Genomic DNA, 19,514 nt, shown 5'->3' on the forward strand with positions numbered 1-19,514 from the left:
TCCCAAAAGCTTGAAGGAGAAAGGCACACTGTGGCCTTTGGCACTTCAATGCACCACACATGTTGAAATTAAGATGGCCACAGTAAACATGTATGAAGGAGGAATTCGTAGCTCAATTCCTGTTCATGACTTGTTGAGGGTGACTGGGAAGACCTTCAACATTGAGCCTGACCATGTTGTTGGATCAAGGAGTCACCACAGTCATCTTTAACCATGGTGGAAAGAGTGTGTCCCAGTAGAATGAGAATATTGACTTGAGGACAGAGGGGCCATTTAGTTAAAGAAAATTTATAAAGAAGACTAAATTATTATATAAGAACTTGGAAAATAAGCACTTATATCTCTTTAGAATAAGTCAAAGGTACATTAATTTTATCTTCTTTTGCCTCTCCTAGGATTAGTAATGGTATAAGCAGAGGAGTTTACTGTTTTATCATAATGTTAAGTTTCTTTAAAGCTTTAAAATATTTTTAAAAATATATAATTATGATTTATTTGTGTTCATAATAAAAAAAATTACTATATTATTAAAACTCAATTGAAGATGCCACTAAATTTGGTTGGTGAAAACTATCTCTTCTTTACTGTGTAAGTACATATCAAGATAGATAAAACATCTAAACCACAAGATAAGTAAGACAAATAAAACTAACAATACAAGTAAATCTCTCTAAACCATACAAACATTAAGGAAGATAAATATAAATATAAATAAATAAATAAATATATATATATATATATATATTATTGAACATACATTTTATAGAATTTAGTCTGCTTACTAGACTATGTTATATTCTATTTTATATGCATTATATAATAATACAATAAATATATCAGATTAGCTTATATTATACATGTAGCATCACATCATAATTGTTATGGTGCACAACAAAATGGTCAGAAAGTATGAAATAAAATAGTCATGTTTTCTTTGCTCCCAGTTTTATCTGATATAGATAGTAGCTATTAGTGACCATAATAATCATAAACTAATGTTGAAATATAGTTAAGACAAATGCATGCAAAAATAAACATAACCTTAAACTTGGTATTATCCTAATTTCTTGTATAAATAACAATAAACACTTGGCTTGCAATCCTTGCAAAAATGACAACAAAGGAAAACTAGTCTCTTCCTGAGGAGGAGAGTGAGTGGACTTCATCCAAATGCCCATCCTCTTCCTTGCAAGATTACTTCTCCACCCACTTCTATTTTTAATTTGTATTTTGTTGCTGCAAATGCAGTCCCCAGATTTCTTGCATGGCTTAATAGTATTCTTCATTATAAAATATCAGATGCCGACCAAGAAGTCCAAGGTGAACAGTCGACGGTGAGGCATAGAACCTGGCTCCACCCATGGTGTTCGAGGTTCTCTTTTCCTCGGAGGAATAAGAGAAGAAAAAGAAGTCCATGTCCCTCGTGGAGACGACGCTGTCAACGTGAGTTTATCCTGGGACGATAATGATAACAAGTCAGTCTGAGCTGTCGTGCAGATGCAACATTCTGTGGCCTATGGCACGTACGGCCTGTAGCTTTCGGCGGCCGTCTCGATGCGGATTTTGATCGAACATCTTCCCTGCATAATGTGCGAGTTTCACGTTGGAAGTCATGCGTGCAACACGAGGGTTCCTCAGTCCACGCTCACGCCGACCACGTGCAGCTGGTCAACCCTACGAACCCTGATTTTGACCCTTTCGATTTTTTCCCCCACAAAATTGCCAACATAAAATTTCAACTGCAGTCAATATCTGTTTGATTCATTTATTAGATTATTTGAATCTTAAAAATTTTATAAAAATGTAAGTCTTTATTATTACCTGAAATACCTTTTTACCGCTATTTTTCGATGAATCGATCCAATTTTAGTGTTTTTACACCAAAATAATATAATTATGTAAAAATATTATGATTCATAAAAATAGTATAAAATATTATAAATTTTGTAAAAAAAACATTATGTTTATAATATTTGATAATTTTAGAAATAGAGCGCTTTTTGAGAAAAACTCAAAAAGATAACTTTTTTTTTGGGACTTCGCCCTATTTAATTTTTTTGGTAGCATTAATTTCTTTTAGTTATAAAATGAAGAAAAAAAATCTATTTTTATGTCATTTGTCATTTTTCCCAGCATCCTTTTAATTGTATTATAAGATAATTTTAATTTATTTTATTAAAAAATTGAATGTGTGAGCGCTTTTAATTTTACATCACTAATCGTTAGACTGAATCGAAGATTTTTTTGAGATATTCAATTTGATTACTATATTATTACACAAGTGATATGCATACGGTTTGATAACGTCATATACATCAATAAAAGTAATAAAAATATTTTTTTTATTTTTTTAAATTTATTTTTAGTATCACACATGACATAATAAATGGACATAAATAATTAATTGATCAGATTCTTCCATAATATAACAATTGCACGAAAGTAAATTAATTGTTATTCAATGGAAGTTTCTGATTAATTTATTCTTGGGCTTCAAAATAGGAAACTTAACTTATTTGTAAAAGATAAATATATTTATTATATTATGGATAAAGCTTCTTTATTTATTTGGGAGATTCAAAATACTAAATTTAATTTTGCATGGAAAAACTAACATTAATTGTTATACTACAAAGAAACTTAATTAATTTTTTAGGGGCTTCAAAATATGAAACTTCCTAAAAATATAAATAATCTTTTTCTTTTTTTAAAGTCTTAATATGACTCAAAAATAGTCAGAGAATAAGTTCACTTGAGGAAAATAAATATGTATGTACGTATGTTATGTATCTCGAACAACTTAGTAATGGCTCATGTCACATGATAGTCCTATGGCCGAGGCCGTGGCATCGAATGAAGTTACCGCTACCGAAATCGAAGAGGTCTCACCATCGTCGACTGACTTCAATGGAGGTGAGCTAATGGATTGCTGCACAGATGATGCCTTCTTCGACACCGTGGAAGAGCTTTAAAGACTTTTCGACCTCGTCATCATCAGAAGAGCCCCTTTGGGATGAGCATATGAAGCGCGCGAACAATGCCTTATGCACGCCCGTTGACCTTGGTGGAGGTCACCCCGTTGACCTTCGTCATACCCGATAAGGTGATCGATACCTTCTTGGCCTCGCCATCTCCAGACGACCTTCACGGTGAACAGGAAAAGACCATGGTTGACTCCACTACAAACCCAGAGACCTTGGTGGAGGTGAGTCGAGTGTGAGATGATGGAGTGCACGGACAATGCCTTACTTACTCATGTCCACGGACGTCGGTGGAGGTGAGCCGATGAACTGCTTGGATGATGTGGCCTTCGGCTTTGCTAATGAGGAGATCGAAGCCCTCATGGCCTGGTTAGCGTCAGACGACCTTAGCGGCGAGCAGGTGAAGTGCGCAGACAATTCCTTCTTCCCGTGCTCGAACGACGTTGATGCCTTCCGGTGGTCTGATGACATCCCGATCGACTGCACTACAATCCCAGCGAGCCTGCCATCGTCAACCAACTTGGTCGGGCGTGGGCAGACGAAGTGCATGTCCCAAGAAGAGGTTGCAGAAGCTTCGTCATCGTCAACCAATCTTGTTGGAGGTGACCAAATGAAGAACACAAATGCTGCCTACTTATTGTTTGATGACACCCCCATTGACTCGACCGCAATCCCAGAGGCTTCATCATCGAATCCTGCTGAAGGTGAGCAACTGATGAAGAACACATAAAATATGTCATTTACATCTGCGGAAGAAGTTCAAGCCATCTTCCTGTCTAGATTAGGAAATATGTTCTTCTCCTACAGTGTAATTGTGTTATTTGTCTGCAGCATAGAACAAGAATATATGTTTATGTAAGTAAAGACAACAGACTTGATATATTTGGCTGAATATAGTTTAATTCTTTGTAATAGTTATGTTTATGTAAGTAAAGACAACAGAACAAGAATAAATGCATCACCTAAGTTTTCTTTGTAATAATTTTTGAGTGAGTTTCACACCGTCATTCGATCGATCTAAAAATATATCGGATGAGGCTTGAAACCCTTAATCCTTGATAAATGATGGCAATATGTGTAGTGGATGAGGGCTTCATTGACTTTGAATTTAAGAAACTTATTATTATTATGGATATGCTAACCAAAATTTGAATTGCATGAATCAACAGAGTGCTCAATTTCATACATTGTATAGTTAAAACTAGAAATGTGGATAATAGATAATAGCGAATTAATACTAACGAAAATGAATAGATAATAGCGCGTAGTACACACTCAGCTATCCCTAATCTTCAATTCATACGATAATAGAAGTGGGTTAAGTGATACCGGATTTGGTTAGGTTAGGCGTATTGATTTCCTAATCCACCTATTAACCTAACCTAACCCGCGACCATAACTCACATTGTGGTTGGTGATTAACAAATAACAACAAGGAGTGGAGTTAATTGCAAATGTTACGAACGGACTCACTTCTCGCTTCAGGGTTTGATCCGATTAGATTTAGACTCGGTTACCAGCTTGATCGAATGTGGATTTTTACCCGATATGATTGGATCCGATTCGTACGAGGAATCAAGATCGATGTAGACCCATTTCCATCGAACGGTCACGATCACTCTGAATCACACAGCGACGGTCAGATTCCTTCGCCTCTTACCGCGATAAACCCCGTCGCTCTTCTCTCCGCCTCTTTAAGCAACCCTTCGAAACACCCGCTCTCCTTCTTCGGCTCGTCCATTGCTTGCGGCGCGGCGCAGCGCAGCACAACCCTTCCTTTTGGGCAAGCAAAAGGTAGCAAAGCTCTCGCCTTTCTCCCTCCTCGAGGTTGGAATCCGCTGCCCACCCAAAACCCTAACGCCCAGCCGATGTAGATCCCTTGGTTTTTCCTCTTTTCCTCTTCTCGATTAACCCTTCGCTTCTAAGCCGAAACCCTAAACTCGAACCATTGTCTCCCCGTAGCCGTGTAGTCTGTCACTGAGCCCCTTGGTTTGTTTTTGTCTTGAAAAGACCTCATCTTGGTGCTGGGACCCCTTCGAATCTGTTCTATGATCTAGTGTATTACAAAAACCCCGATTACTGGATTTTTTCTGATTTGTTGTTTGATTCCTCTTTTTCATGTGGTGATATAGATTGGTGGTATAGAGCCGACGTCGAGATGTTGGTGTTGTTCGAAACCCCTGCGGGTTTTGCCTTGTTCAAAGTTTTGGATGAAGGGAAGCTGGACAAAGTTGAGGTGACGATGTCTTCCTACCCTATATTTGTCGATTTGTGATATGTTTCATCATCTCATCATCTGACTTTCTAGCATTATCATTTTCCACGTTTGCTATTGCAGGATTTGTGGAAGGAGTTTGCTACCTCAGAATTGGCAAGAAAGGTCACTGCGTTTGTAGCCTTGGTTTTTTGCTTATTTATGCGTTGTCTACTCATCGCAGATAGGACCGTGCCTTCAGCTTTAGTGGATATTATCATTATGCGCCTAATGGTTGCCTTAGGGAACTTGTATCTGCCTTAGTAGACTATAGAACAATAAACAGCAGTCTTGATGGTACTTGTTATTCAAGTTCTTTTGTCTTTGATCTTAATTCTTTTACTTATTTTGCTTCATCAGATTGTAAAGCTGAAAGCTTTCAATAAATTTGAGAACACTTCAGATGCATTATCCGCTGCGACCTTATTGATTGATAGCAAGCCTAGCAAGGGCCTCCGGAAGTTTCTACGTACTCACTGTGATGGTGAAACCTTGGCCGTGGCTGATTCAAAACTTGGAAACGCAATTAAAGAGAAGCTGGTTAGATAACTGCATTGCATAATTATGCATAGAAGATATGGTTGCAGAATCTCAAATTTGTATGCTAAGTACATTTGTTTATGCTTGATTTACAGAAAATAGACTGTCTCCACAACAATGCTGTAATGGAGCTAATGAGAGGACTCAGGAACCAGCTGACAGAACTTATATCTGGGTTGGCCGTGCAAGATTTAGCTCCAATGAGCTTGGGATTGTCACACAGCTTATCTAGGTACAAGCTGAAATTCAGCCCTGATAAGGTGAGTCCTTAATTATGCATCACAACTTGTGCTAGAGGGTGTTAATGGAAGTGTTGTTCAATTGTGTATGTGTTCGAAAATTTTTATAACACGGCCATTTCCTTATTGATCAAGAAAATAGATAGATATGTATTTGTCTAAACACAATTTTGTGTCTATCCAGATTCATTTTTTTGTTAGATCACCTTCTGATCAATTCCTATACACATTATTCTTTGGGTTGCCTCTATTTTAAGCTAAATAAAAATGGAAATTTCATATGGCTATTTGCACTTCTTATTGATCTTCCTACATTTTGGGTTATTTTGTAACATTATCTTTCTGATGAACATTTTAGGTGGATACAATGATTATTCAAGCCATAGGTTTGTTGGATGATCTTGACAAAGAGCTCAATACCTATGCCATGAGAGTCCGTGAATGGTATGGATGGCATTTTCCAGAGCTTGCTAAGATTGTACAGGACAATATTCAGTATGCAAAGGTAGTTAAGCTGATGGGAAACCGTACAAATGCTGTCAATCTTGATTTCTCTGAGGTAAAACATTAGCTCTCCTACAAGATTATAAATTATACAAAGATCTTTGGTAATAGCCAATTATTTTCTCCATGCTAACAGGTACTGTCTGAAGAGACTGAAGCAGAGCTGAAGGAAGCAGCAGTTATATCAATGGGAACTGAAGTTAGTGACCTAGACTTGGCAAATATTAAAGAACTATGCGATCAAGTTCTAGCTCTTTCAGAGTATAGAGCTCAACTTTATGATTACCTTAAAAGCAGAATGAATACAATTGCACCAAATTTGACTGCTCTTGTCGGTGAGCTTGTTGGAGCTCGTCTTATTGCTCATGGTGGTAGCTTATTGAATCTAGCAAAGCAACCGGGTAGCACAGTTCAGATTCTTGGAGCGGAAAAGGTATGTTTTCCACTTAATCATTCTGGCATTTGAATGCTTGTATATTGTTTCTCTTGAACACAAGAAAACTATCCTTTCTGCTCATCTCGTATCTTCCTAATTTTGAGGTGATCAATCAGCTGGAATTGTCAAAATTGACCAACCCCACTCGAGTTTGGTTGCTTAGTCTATTCAACCGACTTGTTACATAAATCTGGAGCCAACTAAGATTGAGTTTGATTTAATTTTAGTGTATTTTGATCAAAGTTTTGCAACAAGCTGATAAATCAGTGAAAAATGGATCAGTGTTGGGCAATACTGATACGTTCATGCATATCGTGTCAGGAATCGACTGATATCACAAAATATAGGTTTTGACATTAATAGAATGTCTATACCTTATGAATAATTGGTCTAAAATTTATATTTGCTATCATATTAAATAGAAAAAAAGTGAATGATTCTATTGCTTACCGGATGTTCTGAGAGCAACAAATTGATTCGTCCCAAATGGACACTTCCACCGCTGTAAAAACTAGCCTTCTATTAATTGAACACAGTTTGTGTCTCTCTTCCTAATTTGTGGACACTAAAAAAGTAGTAAGTAGTAAACCAAAAAAAGTGAAAGAAAAAGAGAATGATCATCTTGGCCGTCTTGATTAGGTAGGATCTCTTTGTTTATCATATATATTTTATTAGGATGGGATGATTCACATTCATGGATGGACTGGATCTTAGGTGGGCCCTATAATATTGAATGATTGTGATATGAAATCTGAATGGTTCCACTTTAAGGTAGGATTAACAAACGATCTTGATGGGTAAGATTTCTTGTTCTGAGGAGCAATGTCATGTGAGCTCCTTATGAAAAGGAACACCCTAGTGAATTTTTTCTCCACTTAATCATTGTAGACGAAGGAAAAGTTAATTATCTTCAGAGAACCACTGTGGTTTGGTGAAAATTGCATTACTTCTAGCTTCATTCTTGTGAAATCTCGATTATCATGTGTTCTAATGACATGCAGGCTCTGTTCAGAGCTCTCAAGACAAAACATGCTACACCAAAATATGGGCTTATCTTCCATGCATCTCTAATTGGTCAGGCAGCACCAAAAATCAAAGGAAAGATTTCTCGTTCTCTTGCTGCAAAAACTGCTTTAGCTATTAGATATGATGCTCTTGGGGATGGTCAAGACAACACTATGGGACTAGAAAATCGAGCTAAGGTAACATGTATATTTGATCTCATGCCTTTAGTCTCGAGTTTGTTTTGCCATGAAAATATTAAATTCTTGAATAGCTTGAAGCTCGCCTTAGGGTTCTTGAGGGCAGAGAATTGGGTCGTTCTGCTGGGTCAACAAAAGGAAAGCCCAAGATTGAGTTTTATGATAAAGATCGAAAGAAGGGTGCAGGGGCTCTGATTACTCCAGCAAAGGTATGGGTGGCCTCATTGTTTTTATTCCTGTTGGCACAATATTTCATATTGCATAACTGATGCTGATGATTTATATCTTCCCTGGGTTATATATCATTCATATCATGTGACTTCTTTTCATGTAAAGATTTTTAAAAGCTTGTGATTTATGAAAGAAGCCCTCCAGAGGAACCTAAGTTTTGATTACCCACAACAATGACTTCAATAACTTTGAAGGATCAGTTCCTGTTATATACGTGTATCCAAGTAGATTATGGATTACAATATTCATGATCTCTATTACTTGGATTTTAGATTGTCATTTTATTTTATTTATTATGGATACTTGTTCAAGAAACTGATAATGGAATTCTTCATTTTTCTTTGCCTCTGTAGACATATAATCCTTCAGCTGATCTTGTGTTTGGGCAAACCACTGATCTAGCTCCAAGCAAGCAAGCCGCTGAACAGGGAGCAACACTTAGAAAGAAGAGGAAGCTCGAGGAAGCAGAACTGGAACCCACTGGAGAAGCTTCTGAAGACCCTCCTAAAGAGGAGGGCGAGGGTGAAGGGGAGAAAAGGAAGAAGAAGAAAAAGAAGGTTAAGTTAGGAAGTGCTGATGATCAAATTTCCATAAGTGAAGCAGAAGAGCAGACAAAAAAGAAGAAAAAGAAAAAGAAGGATAAAGCTCCGGGCACTGAGTTAGTGACCCAAGATAATATTGCTGCTCCTGAATCTGAAGAGGAGCTTTCCAAAAAGAAAAAGAAGAAAAAGCAGGCTGAAGAAGAGCAAGCTGCAGGTGATAATACATCAAAAAGGAAAAAGGACAAGAAGAAAAAAGACAAGGGCCTGTGATGTGGCAGGGTGCTTGGGGAAGGCTTTGCTGCTTTGTAGTTCTAGGTCTAGAGAATCAATTTCTGTATAATTTTTTCAATCCTTTAATGTTTGATCCTCTGAACTGATATGATCTTAATTTTGGTTATCTGCAATAACATTCAACTGATTGCTTTGCAGTCCCCATATAGCGAAAAGCAAATGTTCTCCATGGTTTGACAGTGGTAATTCATGAATCAAGCTAAATTTTAGTGCTAAAAACCATGAGTCATTGCAGGATCTTGTCCTACTATTTGCTTGTTTTAGTGAGATCATATTTGTTGAATTTCCTGTATCAGACAATATTTGGAGATAAAAAGGTACAGTCAGAGACAATCCCTGATATATCATGACAAACCTTTGCTTGGATAATATCCAGATGAACAAATTGTAATTTCCAGAAGACTTGGTTCCCGTCAACAACTCAAGGTGTTGGATTTTATCATATTATTTACCTCATGAAAAGATCATCAGGTCTCTGAAAGAGCATATGAATTGATACATAAGAAAAATGACAAGCCAGTTGAAGAGAGAATTCTCACACTTGTCATCTATGGTGGACCAGGAGGAGGGCCCAGGGGACCTCCAAAGAAGGGCCCACAGCAGTCTTCCAGTAACCAGCAGCAGCAGAGGAAGTAGAAGCTGCCATTTAAGTTTAAAACAAGTGTGTGTCACAACAAGATACAATGACTTGTCCTAAACAAATTTCCTAAACAAACCAACTTGCACTGCAATCTACATTGTGCATGATAGAGATCAATGACTTGTCCAATAAATCGTTCCTAGAAGCCAAAAAGATCGTGAAGGAGAAGTAATAAAAGAACACTAACCAAAGCATAAAAGTCAACATGAGAAGCAAGATGTCAAGTTATGCCAACCAGAAGGAGAGTTGCAGGAGTTCAGGTAAGGAGAGAGACAGAGAGAAGCTGAGAAAACCAACCATGAGGAGAGAAGGCCACAGCAGCCTGTTGGTCCAGGTGTCAAACCTGGAGGACCTCCAGGTAGGGGAGCCCACCCTGGTCCAGGTCCACCAGGTCCCATCAAGGCCTTTTTGATGTACTGATGTTGAGGCTGCTCTATGAAGCTACATATAGTGCTGGAGACTGAGTGAGGCAAGCTAACCTTCATCCATATACCAACCAACTGCTGATGTCCACCTACTCTTCCACAGGAGTTTTGTTGAGCCACTGGTTGGTGAGAAGAGCCTCAGCAAAACCTCATTGATCTGCAGGTCAAGGATCCATGTGGCTCATTCCAAGGAGGAGAGACACTCAACACATGATATAGGGGGACTGGTATCAGCTGGATCATTTTAATTGTATGTGTATACAGTTTATTTGATCATCTAAGCAGGCATTGGGATGTAACCCAAATTGACATATCAACTGGTTTTCTTTGGTGGGTTTAGGTCATATATGACTATAGACCCACATAAAAATATGACAACAATAAATCATCATTTAAGTTTTTGTATAGCCTTATTGAGGTTATGATCTCTCTGTTTCTTTGGTCTTTTCTGAGGAGATAGTGTTTCAGATATTTTTATTTTTTTAATGTTAGAATAATTCAACCCTAGTATAGTAATTCATAGTTAAAATATTTCAACTACGGCTAAATTCAAAATCATATAAGAAAGAGTGTTTTACATATCATCCTTTTTAAGGTATGTAAAAAAAATATTTATCACTCTAGATTTTAATATATACATATATATATATATATATATTATATCTTTAATATTTTTAAAATATGTACTAATGTTGAGGTATCACTCGCTCGCGCTTGATATATTCACCTTGAACAAAAGTATCTAGACGACGATATGATACATCATAACGAGAAAAAACTTCTCCTTTTATCTAATGCATTTATCTAGAACACAAATATTTGGAATATTTAATACATAGTTACCAAGCAAAACATCCCCTGTATTTGGTATATTATCTTAATAAAAAAAAAGAATGTTTGATGCATCTTAATCGAATAAATAAAGCATATTTCCGTACTTAATAATGCAAAGATAATAAGTAAATTTAAAGAAGCAAAACATTTTCTCATACCTAATGGGTATTTATTCCCAGAGAAAAAAAAAGTAATATGTAAATTTGATATATCCATCCAAAAAATGCCAAAATGCTCAATATATCCTAACAAACCAAAAGCATCTATTCACTGTTCTCTTAGAATAAAGAAATCCGGAGAATCTGATATGAACTTAATCAGATAAAGAATCCCATGCATTTATCCAAAACAAAAACTAAGCCAAAAACTTGTTTGTATATCTCATGCATCAACCAAGTAAAAAACTTCTGAAATGCCCAATATATTATGATCGAACAAAATAGATGAATTCATCCACAATAAAAACATTCAAAGCATCCATATTTTTTAATCGAGCAAATTATCATTCTATGCATTATGCATCCACCAAAGTCCAAAAAAGTGTCTAAAGTATCGTAACCAAGTTACACATTCTACCAGGACATAAATGCTGAATGTGTCCTCCTAATGGAACTTGGATTTGGTTTAGACTTTGGCTCAGATTATTGGATCCAAGTAGGCTGGTTAATGAACTTTCACATGATTCCATCCAATTAAGATGCAGTCCAGAACCAATTGATCCTTTCGATGGGGTTTATTTGTGTGATGATTTAGGTTGCATTCAGAAGCCATTCTAATTAATAGTATGTAGCATTCTGGATTAGTCATTGCATGAAATAATGATCACCATACAACATGATGCTTCAATCTGGACTATACATTTCATTCTTCTTTCATTCAATTTCTTCTTCTTCTAACAAATTGATTATGCATTCAGACTATATATTCATTCTTCTTTCTGAAGTGCTCATATTTTTCTTTGATTCGATTTCTTCTTCAAGCAAATCGATTATACATTCATACTTTTTTGTCAAGTGCTTATCATATTCTCTTTGATTCGGTTTCTTCCTTGAGTAAATTGATTACACATTCCAACTATACATTCATTCTTCTTTTTCAAGTGCTTACTATATTTTTTTTACGATTTCTTTTTCAAACAAATTGATTATACATTCAGACTATACATTCAATCTTCTTTTTAAAGTGCTTATCATATTCTATTTGATTGGGTTTCATAAATTGATTACACATTCGGACTATACATCCATTATCAAGTGCTTATCATAGCTCTTTTTAAAGTGCTTATCATATTCTTTTTGGTTCGATTTTTTCCTTCAACCAAATTGATTATGCATTCGGACTATATATTCATTATCAAGTGCTTATCATATTCTCTTTGATTTGATTTCTTTTTCAAACAAATTGATCGCACATTTAGACTATATGTCCATTTTTCTTTCTCAATTGTATCATATTTTTTTGATTTATTTTTTTTTTAAAACTAAATTGATTATACATTTGGATTATACATGCATTCACTCTCCTTTCTCAAGTGCTTATCATATTCTCTTTAGTTCCATTTTTTCTTCAAACAAATCGATTATACCTTAAGTTATTCGATAAGGTATAATTTATTCAATTTTCTTTTATTTTATTGGCCTCTTGAAATGAGCTATATAAGAATGTCATCTTATCAAATGCCGGATAAGAGTCAACTCAAATATGTTGACATTACATGCCTCCCATATTGTCTGTGATCACTCCTCTTGCTCGTGATATATTCAAGCTGAAGTTACTTTAATAACATATTAATATATTCAAGCTAAAGTTACTTTAATAAAACTTATTATTTCTTCGATAATTATTTTTATCTTCTATTCTTTCCATCAAATATAGCTCGTGATTTCTTTTGCACGGAGATTCTAAGTTTATGGAAACAGTCGAATCCAACTCAAATACCTTAGTCTATTAAGATCATGCTCAAATGTTTCGTCCAGGAGAGGGTACGATTGACATCGAACTAATTAAGATAGAATATCAAATTGATTCCCACAATAGAGATTGAGAAAACTGCATTGGGATTTTACAGGCAAAAGATTAATGAAACCATGGTGGATGCATTCTGTTCTTTAGTTGTCCGATTGGTCTCTTAATTGATTGAAGCAGTCGAACCAAATTAACCAAATCGGTGGACATTTGCATGTTGATTCGATTGTGAATCGAAAGAGGAGTCAGATCGGGTTAATGTGAGTCATTAGTAATTTGGAGGGAGGAATCAGATCAACAGGAAGGATATACAGCATGCAAGTCGCCAAGAGACATGCATGCATTCCTTCTTCTTGGGGTGCTCAGTCTTCCTCTTCGGCTCCCCTTCCATGGCTACATCAACAACAAGAGGAAAAGAAGAAGAAGAAGAAGAAGAAGAAGAAGAAGAAGAAGAAGAAGAAGAAGAAGAAGAAGCATCAGGTAACTTTCTGTGTCTCCATTTGCCTTCTTTTGCTTTTCTGCTTCGAGGCTCGGCCACATCTATTCATAATTTGAGACTTACAGTTTAGTTTTGTTTGTGTTGTTGTATGATCTGCCCAAGTGAGGGCGACGATGCAGCAGCAGCAACTCGCCCAGTCGTGGTGGTTCGGCAGTCTCAAGAATTCCAGGCAATCTCCATGGCTGATATCAACACTTGCAGGTTTGTTTTCCTTGTTCGCTATTCCATGCATTCACAAAGATTTCTTGAATACTGCTTTGGTGGTGCTATTTTATTTTCTCCTTTTGACTTAGGTAGCAGATTAGATTAGTGTCGGGGTAATCCGAGCACAGGAATTAACTTACACACAAACATATTTAGATTGTTTCGCGTGGTTTTCTAGCATGTCTTTGGTGTCCCTATGACCATTTTGATGCTTTGTCGTCCCGACACAGTCGGTCTTCATGAGATCATCCTAACAACGAGTCCAAGACATGAAGATGAGAGCATCAGAGAAGAGAGATGTGAGATCTTAGTTTAAATTAGTATGTGTCTTTGTCGGGATCAGGTGGAAGGAAAGTCTATCGATGAACCGAAGACCAACCAATTCATTTTAAGCTGAAAGGGAAATCTTTCTTTAGATGCTAATGATATCTTGTTTGTTCACTTGCAGAGCTTGACGAGAAGACCAAACAGATGCTGCGATTGGTGGAGGACGATGCCGACTCCTTCGCCAAGCGCGCCGAGATGTACTACAAGAAGAGGCCTCAGCTGGTGAGCATGATCGAGGACTTCCACCGCGCACATCGCTCTCTGGCCGTGCGGTGCGATCAACTCAGATCCGGCGGTGCGGCATGTCGCGTCACCGCGGCGCTCGGTGCGTCTCGGTTGGACAGGAGCTGGGCACGGAGCATAAGCAGCGACAAGGGTGAAGACGAGTCGCGGAGCTCTGCCTCGGATTCCGACGACGACTCCGAGGAGTCCGAAGTGGATGATCCCGAACAAGGAGGCGAGCGCAGGGGGAGGGAGACGCCAGACGCGGATTTGGTGAAGCTGATGGGTGAGGTTGAAAGACTCAAAGAGGAGAACGCAGCTCTGAAGTCGGAGATCGCAGGAAAAGACGAAGAGAAGAGAGATGTCATCAGGCAGCTGGCGTTGTCGCTGCAGATCCTGAAGGAGGAGCACGCCGGTCTCAGGATGTGCATCAAAGATGGGAAGACGAAGGGACCCATTTCTGAGTTCAAGAAGCTCACTAGGAAGCTTTTTGGGAGGCAATGAAGGAATCAAAAGAAAACATAAAACCAAATAAAAAATGCATCTTTTGTGCTACCCTTTCTTCATCCTTTGGTATTCTTGCTGGATTGCATCAAAAGTAACAAAAAGTTGAAAGCCATTAAATTGTGAAAGTCCTCTGTACCTTTTGGGCACGAAAGAGCTCTCAATCATTCAGCTTGACATGTTGAAGAAGGCCTAACCAAACTTCTTCTTCCTTCCATGTTCTACTTCTGAGGATTACAGCTTGTAAGATGCAGTACATCATGGAAGCACAGCCCCACGCAAGTCCGGTGGGCATTTGACATATATATATATCGACGAGGACCGAGGACCACCACCTCCAGTCAACTCCTCACTCACCTGGTAGGAATTCCTCAAGTTAGATGCAGGCACTCTTTTGATAGGAGATGTGCATATGGTTCTGCTTAAAATGTATTCCTTGGCTGAGGAACAATCTATCATTTGATTCACAGACAGGCCTGAAACAGAGTGGATGAAAAAGAATTAATGCATGGTTCTTCAAAATCATATCAATCAGGAAGGTTTGTTGGATTTGAGGTGAGCTGCCAATCACTTGTTCATCATCACCCACCAAACCCAATCATGGAGGAACAGTCACTGCTTTTTAGGCCTGTTTTCCATCTTAGCTCGAGCCAAATCAGTCCACTCCTTGGTGTCATTCCATGTTATTTGATGCCCGAGTTTGCTTGTTCCTTTGCGCCCCTTGCCAACCTGTGCCGTGCCATCCGTCCCCCAATCATCGCTCTCCATGTTGCATCGATGAGTCTCTCTCTCTCTCTCTCTCTCTGAGGTTTATTCCCACACACATAGCACTTTCCCCCATCCTCCTTACACTTAACCCGTTACCGTCGCGATGGCCACCATCTCCACCCTCTTCTCCCTCCTTCCTCCCACTTTGGGTCACAAAGAGCTGCTCTTCTCGGCCTTAGCCACCTTTTTGCTCCTCGTAACCACGCCCAGGCCATCTCACTCTTTTCCTCTTGCACTGAAGACCTTCACCATCTCGGCGGCGCCGGCGCTTCTTCCATCCACGCCAGAGTTCTCGTCCTCGGCGCCCGCATTGGCCCCAGACACAATGCCGGTGTTCCCCACGCCGGGAGGCCGCGCCGGGACGCCGCCCATCAGCTCGCTGCCGATCATCCCGTCGAGCCCGAGCCCGCCGAACCCCGATGAGATACAGCCCAATTCGGCGGTCACTCCTTCCGGCTCGACTAACTTGACGTCAGCGGCTGCGCACTCTACTTGGAGCTCCGGCAGGGTGGGCATGGCCGTGGCGTGTGGGATGGCGCTCATGTGGTGGTAAGATATGGTAGGCGAGTAATTCACTGCAGTAAGTAGGGCTCGGTGGATGCATTTGTGATTACTTCAAAGATTATTTTACTTGTGGTGGAGCTGATCTTGCCATACTGCTGGTGCGGTGTTCTATAAATATTGTGAAGGAAGTGGTGATTTGATATCATTGGCTGCATATTTATTGGAAAAAATGGTAGTGAAATGATGTGCTATCATGTACTCATTATATTTCTTTTGTTTTCTCCCATCCAAAAGCTGCTCTCATCAGTGGCTATTCTGCCTATGATCATTTCCTTTACTGCAAGCCGCTCTCTCCAGAAAGCCATGCTTCTGATCATTTATGCTGGTGAGTGGATGTCCCAAGGCAAGTCCTTGTTAGAATTGCCTCGAAAGCGCACACAAGATTGTTTCCCTCTACTAAGTTGCAGTGTGCTCACTCACAGGTATGGTCTTGGGTTTAAGTGCATGTAATTTAATATATGAATGAAGGAAAATTAATAAAAAAATATATATAATAAGATACTCCTAAATTTCCTTCTACAGGTGATTCCGATCTATTAGGTGTCACACAGAGACGGGTTTAATTTAATTCACCGAAACAATGTCTTTGTTAATGGAGGAAAGCTTTGGATCACGAAAATATAATTTTTATTTAAAATTTAGATTGATTATGGTATTAACATTTAGATTGATTATGATATACATGATTGAGGGATGCAACATCATCATCAATGGACCATTACAGCTGGTGTTTGTCACATGAGGAATGTGTCTTGTTAATCTATGCTACACAATTAAGTAGTAGCTGTAATGCAATAATCCCTTTGAGGGCTCAGTACTAGTCAGCATGTGAATCCCAGAGTGAGAATGAGGACTAGACAGGCATCATCAAGCTAGGCAATCTAAGACTCTGAAGCTAGTCAACTGATGGATATCAGTCACTATCCATGGTTGTGGCACAAGAAAAAGAAGTCTTTGCTGTGTGTGTGGCTTCAAAAAATGTCCCCTGCATGTGAGCATGGGAAATAATGGGGGCTTGCAATGATATGAGGACGACACTGTGGAAGTACTGAAAGTGATAGGGAACATGGGCTATTTGGCTTCTACTGCACATGCGATGTCTTCACCTCCAAACACTGTGTAGCCAATCAACCGACAAAAGTGAGGCTTTTACTACTAAGTAGACATACAGCTTTCCTCACTCATTATGCATATAGTAAAATAGTTTTACCTAAAACTACACTGGTAATAAGAATAAGCTAGATATAAAAGCAATCATGGACGTTTTACCTTAAAAAAAAAATTCCAATGTTGAACTTTTACCAAATGATGCCCCATATATCGACGACATCATTCTTTCATCGATTTGATGAAAACACCCTTCGTCTCCACCATCATCACCCCCTTTTTTCCTTTGTGAGTGACGCGAGCCTCTCATCTCATCTCCTTCCTCTTCTCTCTTATCGCTTATGACACCTTTGATATTGGTGCCCATTGACAATCACCACCCACCTCTCTCAACAAGGCTACAACCACCACGACCACATCTCCTCCTTCCTCAATGATCAAAGGAGCTCATTGTCTACATCACCATCTATCGCTCCGTTTTCCTCGTAATCGAAGACGAGAGCCCACTAACCCCACTCATGTGACTCTCATCGAAAGCGAGCAACGAGGACGTTTTCTCTAGAGGCAAGCATATTTTTAATGTTTTCTCTTATTAAAAATTATTTAAGGGGTGCCATTTGGTTAAAACCAAGCACCAAGAACTTTTTAAGTTAAAATGCCCAAGAATCATTACAAATATTTTTTGTTGCTGCATTTTCTTGACATAGCAATGAATACAACTTTTTATTGTACAATTATTTGCCTAGGAGTCATTATATTTTTCACAAGAACTTGCAAACCTTGATGCAGATATCTACTTGATTAAGCAAAGTTTCTGGTCGTAAGAATCAATCATGTATCGGCATTTATAGGCATACATCAACAGGTCCTATAACACATATAGCAGGCTTTTGAATTAGAAAATAGTTTCTGCAAGCAAATTGGCTAACTTTAACCCTACAGATTTTATCTAGGGTTCTGTTTTGCATGAATTGACACCAATTAATAAACATCACTTTTGTGATCTCAAAATTGCTGGAGAAACTTAAACTTTGCAAGTTCAGTTTGAGATCTTTTCAAATTTGACTTCCTCATCATTGACCTTTTTTCTTTTATTTTCGCCTGTTGCATGTTTGTCACTCTCAAACCAAGAACTAAGGAATGCAAACCATGAATCAAGTTACCGCACAAAATCAATCATGCAAAAAAATTGAATGCTACGCTACCTAGAGATATATTCCATCTGGTTCAGTAGCTCATATACCGGAAAGAGGAAAATTTTCCACGAAATTTATGCTTCTCTTGAATCTAAATATGACCAATCCAAAGAAGGTGGATGGAGACAGGAATGAGATAGCCTATGCTAAATAAACAAAAAAAATATTAATCAATATGGTCAGCATTTATAATTACGGAGCAAACTGATGTGAGCAATGCTGAAAAGCAGGATCAGAATTCTGTCAAAAATTTTAACCATGAATTTTTAACAACCTTATGACAGGGAGATCTTCTACTACTAATCACAATCATAAACTACAGAATGGGCTACTGGACATGTCTGTCTGCCTTTGCTATTAAAAATGTAGCATATTCATTGTTTTTCACAATCTACATGCATTTGTTTAACTGAAAACATATATAAGAACCACAAGCTATATAATCATGAAAATTTGTGAAAAGCAATAATAGAGAACAGATACTGATTAAGTATTTCACTGTAAAAGAAGATACTACATCCTTGTTTATATGCACCAACAGTGATCCATGATAAATCAACTTTAAGGTACCTTCTATATTTAGTTGCAATCCCCAAACAACTTAAAAGGTGAAAACAAGTAAATTTGTTAGCTGTCGTTAATGAAGGTTTCACATAAAAGACCTCGACCCATTCTTTACCTCCTCTACCACTTACCTCAATATGGAACTAATCTTTTTACACTCCCAAAGTTATTCTTAAAGTTGTAATTGCAGCAACTCCAAACAATTCTAATTTGTTTAGAGTTGTTACCTGAACTTGAAACTCGGCAGCAACTATTCTGTAGTAAATCACAGTGTGTTCATAATCTCATATTTGTGGACAATTATATCGTGAAATGCTTTGAAATTACAAGATCATGGTTGAGAAATGGAAATAGATTGACAGGAGAACAAAATAAAATAAAATCGTAAATGAACTATAAATGTTTGCTCTTTTAGAGTCATAATTATGTCAAGCAAGACTACTGCAATAAATTCAGACACCAGGTCTAATGAATT

General features: G+C 38.0%; 2 protein-coding genes and 2 long non-coding RNA genes across 4 annotated transcripts; 2 read left to right on the top strand and 2 right to left on the bottom strand.

The window, feature by feature from the left end:
• The first annotated feature begins 4,660 nt into the window (after positions 1-4,660).
• LOC135627945 (probable nucleolar protein 5-2) lies at positions 4,661-9,364 on the top strand. Its single transcript, XM_065134414.1, has 10 exons — positions 4,661-4,775; positions 5,114-5,217; positions 5,320-5,361; positions 5,596-5,775; positions 5,871-6,035; positions 6,373-6,573; positions 6,655-6,951; positions 7,956-8,156; positions 8,231-8,365; positions 8,741-9,364. Exons 2-10 carry the CDS (start codon positions 5,140-5,142, stop codon positions 9,197-9,199), a joined length of 1,758 nt encoding a protein of 585 aa, XP_064990486.1. The 5' UTR covers positions 4,661-4,775; positions 5,114-5,139; the 3' UTR covers positions 9,200-9,364.
• Positions 9,365-9,627: 263 nt separating this feature from the next.
• On the bottom strand, positions 9,628-10,272 carry LOC135627946 (uncharacterized). Its single transcript, XR_010492731.1, has 2 exons — positions 10,158-10,272; positions 9,628-9,859 (listed from the first exon to the last, which is right to left on the bottom strand). It is a non-coding gene; the product is annotated as an uncharacterized LOC135627946 (long non-coding RNA).
• A 3,145-nt stretch (positions 10,273-13,417) lies between these two features.
• Positions 13,418-14,902, top strand: LOC103970497 (protein NETWORKED 3C). Its single transcript, XM_009384287.3, has 3 exons — positions 13,418-13,564; positions 13,686-13,784; positions 14,236-14,902. The coding sequence occupies exons 1-3, from the start codon at positions 13,423-13,425 to the stop codon at positions 14,838-14,840; spliced, it is 846 nt and encodes a 281-aa protein (XP_009382562.3). The 5' UTR covers positions 13,418-13,422; the 3' UTR covers positions 14,841-14,902.
• Positions 14,088-15,117, bottom strand: LOC135627947 (uncharacterized). The gene is made up of 2 exons (XR_010492732.1): positions 14,980-15,117; positions 14,088-14,732 (listed from the first exon to the last, which is right to left on the bottom strand). It is a non-coding gene; the product is annotated as an uncharacterized LOC135627947 (long non-coding RNA).
• Positions 15,118-19,514: the final 4,397 nt, after the last annotated feature.

This window comes from Musa acuminata, chromosome BXJ2-11, assembly GCF_036884655.1.
Source record: "Musa acuminata AAA Group cultivar baxijiao chromosome BXJ2-11, Cavendish_Baxijiao_AAA, whole genome shotgun sequence".
Taxonomy (NCBI): Eukaryota; Viridiplantae; Streptophyta; class Magnoliopsida; order Zingiberales; family Musaceae; genus Musa; species Musa acuminata.

Bases quoted from the DNA above. Each gene is read 5' to 3' on its own strand.
- LOC135627945 (XM_065134414.1), top strand. From the start codon at position 5,140: ATGTTGGTGTTGTTCGAAACCCCTGCGGGTTTTGCCTTGTTCAAAGTT. The intron at 6,574-6,654 runs GTAAAACATTAG...CCATGCTAACAG, and splicing joins TCAATCTTGATTTCTCTGAG to GTACTGTCTGAAGAGACTGA. The intron at 8,157-8,230 runs GTAACATGTATA...ATTCTTGAATAG, and splicing joins GACTAGAAAATCGAGCTAAG to CTTGAAGCTCGCCTTAGGGT.
- LOC103970497 (XM_009384287.3), top strand. From the start codon at position 13,423: ATGCATTCCTTCTTCTTGGGGTGCTCAGTCTTCCTCTTCGGCTCCCCT. The intron at 13,565-13,685 runs GTAACTTTCTGT...GATCTGCCCAAG, and splicing joins AGAAGAAGAAGAAGCATCAG to TGAGGGCGACGATGCAGCAG. The intron at 13,785-14,235 runs GTTTGTTTTCCT...GTTCACTTGCAG, and splicing joins GCTGATATCAACACTTGCAG to AGCTTGACGAGAAGACCAAA.